The following is a 7,946-nucleotide window of genomic DNA, read 5'->3' on the forward strand; positions in this document are numbered from 1 at the left end:
GGGAGAAGGGCAGGCGAGTCAGAGTCAAGTTAAAAGGGGCCCGGATACTTCCGTTGTTTAAACTTGAATGCTCGAAAATGGTCTGAGAAGCAATAAACAATCTGATCCTTTTTCTCCCCCCTCTAGAAATCCACTGCAGTATTAATCCAAGGAGGTGCTTTGGGGACAGTTGGCAGTACAATGGCTTCTCAGTACCTCATAGTGGCTCTGGCCATTTTCTCCTCTTTTACCCAGGTTGTAATAGAAGCCAGCTCGTGGTGGTAAGCATCTTGTATCGACTTGATTTTAAAAGGGGGTGTCAAGATTTGCTTGATTAAATGTCTATTTGCTTCTTACGTACTTTGTTTCTGAGGGAGTACCGCATGAACGAGACAGCAGGGGAGTAATGTTTTAGTTGTAATACGTTGTGCAGTAAAATGAACGGGTCTCTCAAATAAGTGTAAACGTGCAACATCTCGTGTTGTAAAATTCGGTTTTTAGAATGCTGTAAAGTAGATTCTCTATGGATTTGATCATCCTTAAATTACTAGAATTGCCTCTCTTTTAAAAGAGTCATTTCAACTCTCTTAGATTAGAAATTTTGCATATATGAGACAGAATGCTGATTTATAAGTAAAAAATTATTAAAGTTCTGGTTTGGACATTTCTGTAACTTAAATGTTTATAAATATATTTTGTTACAAAGAAGTACATTTAAATTTCTGCTTTGGCAAGTTATCTGTTTCAGTATAGTGTACGATTTTGGGAGTTCTTGAAGTAGGTGTTTCTCTATTGTTTCAAGTGATCCTTTTCGGATTAATGGCTACTTTTTAACTGAAATGTATCATGTGAAGAGCACTTCAAGAATTAAGAAAACAAAGTTGATTTTGTTTACAGTGAATATACTTGCCTCTGTGTTTTTGTGTGTCATTCGGAAGAAGCTAGAAGTAGACTGTAGCAAGTTTCTAACTTCTGGCTTGTTAAAGGTTTCCCTATTTGTTTATGGTAGAACAGATTGAAAAATCCAGACTTAAATCTAAAATGTGTGTTAAAATAAATTGGGGGTTGGGGGGCTTTTTTCATTTTCCCTTATTTATTTTTCTGGCCTTGCAGTTGTTTGGAGCTTCTGTTATTTTTACTGTGTCCATTTAAGTTGGTAAAGGACTGCCTAGATGCAAGTCTTCCAAGTCTGCGTCTTACTTCAGTCCCTAATGTATGGTGATAACCACATGGATGGGAACTAATACCTTCTGTTCTGTGCTGTCTTTAAAACAAAAGTTTCATACTTACGTGTTTTTTTCCTCGCCTGTTAGCAAAACCAGGAGTTATATACTCATGTATAAGATACGGTTCTGTTTGGGATTTATAGACTTTTTTTTTTTCTTTTTTGAGTCTTTTTCTTTATTAATCCAAATCTTTCTTTATGCAGGTCTTTAGGGATGAACCCTATGAACCCCATGAACCCTGTTCAGATGTCAGAGGTATATATAATAGGAGCCCAGCCACTATGTAGCCAGCTAGCAGGGCTTTCCCAAGGACAGAAGAAACTCTGCCAATTGTATCAGGACCATATGCAGTTCATTGGAGAGGGTGCAAAGACGGGCATTAAGGAATGCCAGTATCAGTTCAGACATAGAAGATGGAATTGCAGCACTGTGGACAACAACTCTGTTTTTGGCAGAGTCATGCAGATAGGTAGGAAGCAACATCTTTATGATTAAACTCTTGTCTAAGGATATGTATGGCACATACTGTTCTGCACTTGAAACTGTTGCCAGGTTCTTACTGAGTACTGTATACAATCAAGTGTTTTTAAAAGTTGGCAAAGGAGTTGAATTATTTTTAGCTGGAGGTGATTTCCCACCACTGTCCAGCCATGTGTCTTGGAAAACAAAGTAGGAATATATATTTGCATATGGGAATAGAGGAGAAAGGAAAATGCAGCCCTGAAATTTCCTTTTAGAAAACCTGAGACAAAATGAAGGCAACCTAAGAGAATGAAAAACAGCAGCGTCTTGTAAAATAAAGATGTTCATGTCTAGTTCCATGTCTAGTTAGCGGCTGCATAATAAATTGCTCTTGGTCTGGAGGTTAACTGAAAATTGCTGCTCTATTAGTGTTTATAGGCAATTCCTTCTTGCTTATTTCCAGATATGGTAACTTTTTTCTCTTTTTGAGAAAGTTAGATGTATGTTAAAAATAATGTAGCAGGGTAATTCTTATAGAATCAGTTCTATCAGAGCAGCATGTGTGATTGTCCTTGTAACTTGCATTTAATGTAATCACATTGCTGGTAAGAGAGATGGATTCCTGCTTAACATCTTATCACAATTTGGTGGGCACCCAACCCTTTCACTATCAGATCCTCTTTAAAATGTGCTTCTCCAGTGCTCACGTGCTGCCTGTCTTTCCTGACATTTAAGGACCTCATTGTATTTTAAAGTCCTTGGCAAAATTTTAACCAGTGCTGCTGAACTGGGTCCATGGTGAAAACTTCTGACTTTCCCAAGTCAGATTGCTGATTCTGTGTAAGCAACTGAGAACGCCTATTTTTCTGGGTGACAGTTGTGATCTTTTATGTAGTGATCAGGACAGTGACAAACTCAGCAGTGCTTTTTAGTTGCAGATGTAAAGTAAAGCTTTTGTATCAGTGTTTTTCTGTCCTGCTTTAAAATCAGACTGAAGCTAGGTTTATCTGTAAATGGGCTAACTCCAGTTAAGGTCAACGGAATACATCAATTCACATTTGGTCTCAATTTTTGTTAAAAGAAGTTTTTATTTGGAGATTGTCAGAGAAATAGAAAAAAGTCTATTGCATAAAAGTACCTAATTGGAACAGCTGATTTTAGATAAACAACCTTCCCTAGGCTTTTTGCAAGCCCAGTATTAACCCAGCATAAGCCCAGCATTAACGTTGAGCTTGGTTTTTTGCCCTACCTGAGCAAAAGTCTAAAAGCACATAGAATCATGAAAGAAAACTTTTTCTGTACACCTTTCTGTTCTAATAATCTAACAAATCTCAGAAAAATAATCTGTTTAAAATTTGGGCCTTCATCCTTCAGCCCATATTTATTACCCAAGCAAGTGAAAATTAGCTCAAGAGGACTGTTGGTGTGACGAAATGTACAGGATTGGGCCCGTGATTTGTGGTGTCTGTTTCCAGAATAGACGTTTCTGCCCTCCCCAAGTATGACAGATCTATTTAAAGGTGGTTTCTTTCAAGTTAAATAACTTTGCCGCACCCTTCTCCTGAATATGACTGTATTAGCTGATGTCTACACAGCAATTCATCATGTAATTAAGCCACTTATTCTAATTGCAGATGGAAGCAAGGTTAATAGCCATATTGAAGAGTTAAAGAGCCTAAAGAGTGTATTGACTGAGAACAAGAAAGGTGTTGTGGGTAACACTTGTATTATTTCATGCTGACCTTCGGTAATGACCAGTTGCTGTTCCTCTGAGTGGAAGGAAAAATAGGTACTTTCAGAGCCTGATTCAATTTTACTTCAGCCCGCTGTACCCTGGATTGTCGGGGACTGTCAGATACTCCTTACTCTCACGACATGAGAAGATGGTAGTCAGGATCTGAATGCACATAGTTGGGGAGGATTTTGTCATCTGAGCTAACGACCGCACTGTCGCTGGCTGCGCACAGGAGAGCGCCTGGGCAAGGCACTGACTGACAGCACAGTAATTACCCCAGTGTATAAATGGACAGTCTTTCTTCCAGGATTTATCCTGCAAAGTTAGCTAAAGCTGTACAAATAAACCTCGCATTGGGTTTGGAAACTTGCTCTGTGGCTTATTGAACTGCAAAATTTTAGGGCTTTTGTTCTCTGCTGCTCTCCTTTGCTGCTGGTTCCCGGGTCAGGCCATGGTCCTTGCTGCCTTCACCGCCTTGCGCCATCTCCTGGCTTTGTGGCCGGCCCCGGGCTGGCTGGGCTTGGGCTTTGCAAACAGCTAAGCGCTAACATAAAATTAAAATAACTAGATCCTCCCTCAACAGCTCGGTGTAGTTGGGGTCCAGCCTCTTCATGCCTGCCGCCTGATGTTGAATGCTTTTAAAATACAAGACAAAGAACATTTTGTATCTTATGTTCAGGTATAAAAAAAATTGTTCTGTTCTTGCAGACTTATTCATATCAAGTGTAAAGCTCAGCTCCTTGCTCTGTGGGTGGCTTCCTACAGTGTATGTATATTGAACAGTTCCATTTCTGTGTTTTATATATATGGGCGAGAGGGGACTCGAACGTGTTTGGAATGTGTGTTTCCTTGCCATGGCTACAATAGAGAGAAATGCTGGACTGTGGGAAAAGACAGATATGTTTGACAGTGAAGGAAAGCACAGTTGTGCCTAAAGACTTAAAAAAAAAAAAAAAAAAAAAAAAAAGGAAGAAAAAAAATTCAGAGTAACTCATCCATGTGGAACCATCACTCTTAATGTGTTCCTGGGGTCGATGACTTGAGACAGTGTTGGCTTGCAACCTGCGGGGGCTTGAAATCCACTTCAGCAGCTGATGCTATTTTGTAATTTGCCTAAATGTTCAAGGAGGGAACTTGGGGCGCAACTCTCCTTCCTGTACCCCAGCCTTTCCTTCTCCTTCCCACCACAAGTAAGTTCTTTAAAATATGTTCCAGGATAATAATGAAAACTAGTGAAAAAAAGTCAGCTTTATGAGTTTAAATCCTGCAATAAACAGCATAGTTAACCATGTGAAAGCGTGAGCTAACTAAACATGAAAAAGAATAAAACAGAACAGAAGAGGCGAGTCCTGTGGTCCGAAGCAGACCACGTTTCTTTCCTCTAAATCTAGTGGAAATTTTGCTTAAGGAATTAATCCAAAAATGTGTGTTACAGAACAAACGGGAACATTAAAATCTCTCTGAGGTTCCCCCTGCAATAGTTTGCAGTAAATGCAAGGCATAAGTCACCACATAAAGCCAAATCTTTTTTGACTGAAAAGGCTGCTCCTGTAACCCTTTATACCCATAATTCACGTAAGTACTTCCACGAGCAGGTGTCCGTGAGAATAGACCATTGTAAGTAAGGGAGCAAAGTGCTTCTCATCTTCCTTACATCTGATCTGTCCCAACATAAGACTTCTGATTTTTCCCATTTAAAGCTAGCATCTATTACTAAAATTGATCCAGTGGATGACAGCTGTTATATTAACAAAGCTGCTCTGAGCACGGTGTTATCTTGATGTTAAATATGGACCAGACTGCGAATTTATTTATGTTGCAGAATGCTCGAAAGCTCCTATTAGATTTGACCTGTTGTGGTGGGTCTTGTACAAAGAGTTTCTGCCTCAAAATGTTGCTGCCTAAATACATATGACATGTCCAAAACACAACCTCTTAAAGCCCTAATTTTACAAAGGCCCATGCTGTTCACTAAGAAAAATCTTGTAAAATCAAGATTAAACACTAGCTTGGTCTATTGATTGGACTAAAGATTAGGAATAAAACTTAACTCGTGCAAATCAAAAATAAAAAAAAATACATATTTAGTCTATTCTCAGTCATTCTGGGAATCTCTCTTGGAAAAGACCCAGTGCGATGCTGTCTCTTAAGATGAAATGCAAACTTCATGGAGGCTCTCTGGTGCAAGTTTTGTGGGTTTTTTGTTTGTTTGTTTGTTTGTTTGTAAGCTTTTCTAGTTGTAGTTGGAACTTGTGGCATCCTTAGAAAAGAGGTAGGGGAAGTCAGGCTCTAAATAAAGGTGGAATGAGATACTGTCAAGAGGATGGTACGTGGCCATATCTTGTGTTGTGGGTATTGTAACTTTTTCTTCCGAAGGTTCGAAACTTGAGGTTTTCAATTTCCATTTAAGGGCACCAGATGCAGGAGAAAACCTTCAGGGCTGCCTTGTGCCAAGGGTTTTTTCTTCCCTGCAATTTGTAAAGATGATTGTCCATGGACTCACTTGCCATAGTCACATGAGCTGGAGTAGTGGATACTAAGCGGCACAGGTTGTCGTTAGTTTTAAATAGTCTCCTCCAGCAGTGGCTGCTTACGTGTAGGTGAAAAGTTGTGTGTTATTCTGCTGCACTTTTGATAGCAGGAGGCTTTGTAAAACGCTATAACTTTAAATAATTTGGAACGAGTGGGTGAAGTGCATAAATCATGTTTGAGAAGTAGTAATTTAAGAACCAGACTTTTAAAAGTTGTATTTAACATCTCTTTTTTCTGAAAGACAGGGAGTCTGTTTCCCTTTCCACCCCTCACACGCAGGCACGGTTGCCTTGGCCCTGCTGGCATCGTGCTCCGGCCCCGATTCACCTCCTCCCTGCTCCCTCGTCCAAGCTTTCACCAGCATGAATGAGAAGCAACTCCTGCTCTTCACAAACACCTTGTGTGCTCTAATTGGATTGGTTTCGCTTGGTTTTTTCGGAGGGAAGACATTTTGAGGAGCATGGTTCAGGCTTGCTCTACCTTTTAGTAGGCGAATGAATTTTGGTGGCTCCTGAAGAGCCTTCGCCCTCCCGGCTCGTCGGCGGGCAGGGAGTGGTGCGTTCTCCCCTAACACCGCTTATCTTTCCGCGCAGGCAGCCGGGAGACGGCGTTCACCTATGCGGTGAGCGCGGCCGGGGTGGTCAATGCCATGAGCCGTGCCTGCCGGGAGGGCGAGCTCTCCTCCTGCGGCTGCAGCCGAGCAGCACGGCCCAAGGACTTACCCCGGGACTGGCTTTGGGGTGGCTGCGGGGATAACATCGAATACGGATACCGCTTCGCCAAGGAGTTCGTTGACGCCCGGGAGCGCGAGAGAGTTTACCAGAGAGGCTCCTACGAGAGCGCCCGCATCATGATGAACCTGCACAACAACGAGGCCGGGAGAAGGGTAAGTGGCTGCGAAACAGCACGTCCCTCTGCCCCCGTCCGCGTCCCTCCTTTTGGGGAAAGACGTGCCTCGGCGGGGCACAGGGCAGCGCTGGGCGGTGACCGGCCGCCAAAGCGTGTCTCCATTTCGATGCACAAATCAAGAAAATAGCCGGGTGTAGGTGGTGGGGAGTACATGAATTTGTGTTGCTCCTGGTTGTCTGTCAGCCCTATGGCCTTCCCCACGGGGAGGATTGGGACCCAAGCGTGTTGTGTTTCCCTCCGTGTTGTTTCATTAAAAGTGCCCACTCAGATGGATTTTCTGTAGAACAGAATTTTATTAGTTTGTATTTCCAACAGGACAGTGTGCCTTGGAGGGAAGAGGGACGCGCTGGGCTTCCCAGGCTGGAATTGTGCCGCGGGATTGTTCTGACTCTTTTTTTTTCCCTTGTTGAAGAGGATGTGAAAAGCTCCTCCATATTATTAGAAAAATGGTCTTCTGTGGTTAAACATGTCTTTATGGTTTCTTTAATCTCGAAAATGCCTTAAATGAATGGGTGTAAACTTTTCTTTTTTTAATAGTCTGAATATGAAGAGCCAAAATCATTATTTTCCTAGAGCTTGAAGTGCCAGAAGTAGTCGGCTGGAGACTTTACACTTGTGTTCTAAGGTGAAGGAGGATGAAAGATAATTGAAAATTAATAGTATTTAAATGTGAGAGGAGGGTGTCTGAAAGCAATGGACAGGCCAATTTACTATTAGCAAGAAGAAAAATTACACTTTCACAGTTGCTTACGGAGACTCGAGCAGTTTTTTCCTTCCTCAGCCTCATCTTTGCAGTGCCATTTGGCAGCGTTAAGACTCTCTAACTGCTGGGTGGAAGTTGTCTACAGTATCATCTGATGTGTCAGACCCCAGGATTTTTGGGGCAGTGTCAACACTGACTCTTATTTCTATTTGTACAGGGCAAATGACTGATACTTCCCTGCCAAAGCTTTGTAAAGAGGATATTGCTGTGTAGCTCTGTCTCCCACCCATAGGTGTTTGGGGGTTTCTTCTTGGATGAGGTCTCTCTTGCAGAGCAGCGTTTGGGATAGGAGGAGGATGCCGAGCCAAGAGTAGACAATCAGCTGCAGAGGAGCCAGGAG

The 7,946-nt window shown here is 41.9% G+C and overlaps 1 protein-coding gene across 1 annotated transcript in view; it reads left to right on the forward strand.

The window, feature by feature from the left end:
- Positions 1-7,946, forward strand: part of LOC104080228 (protein Wnt-5a) — a gene marked incomplete at its 3' end in the record, with an annotated part of 8,834 nt that continues 888 nt past the window's right edge. Inside the window, exons 1-3 of the mRNA XM_009582542.1 lie at positions 1-260; positions 1,409-1,674; positions 6,528-6,820. Coding sequence (XP_009580837.1) covers positions 181-260; positions 1,409-1,674; positions 6,528-6,820 — 639 coding nt within the window. The remainder of the gene's footprint in view (positions 261-1,408; positions 1,675-6,527; positions 6,821-7,946) is intronic.

This window comes from Fulmarus glacialis, unplaced genomic scaffold (genome assembly GCF_000690835.1).
Source record: "Fulmarus glacialis isolate BGI_N327 unplaced genomic scaffold, ASM69083v1 scaffold31967, whole genome shotgun sequence".
In the NCBI taxonomy this organism is placed as follows: Eukaryota; Metazoa; Chordata; class Aves; order Procellariiformes; family Procellariidae; genus Fulmarus; species Fulmarus glacialis.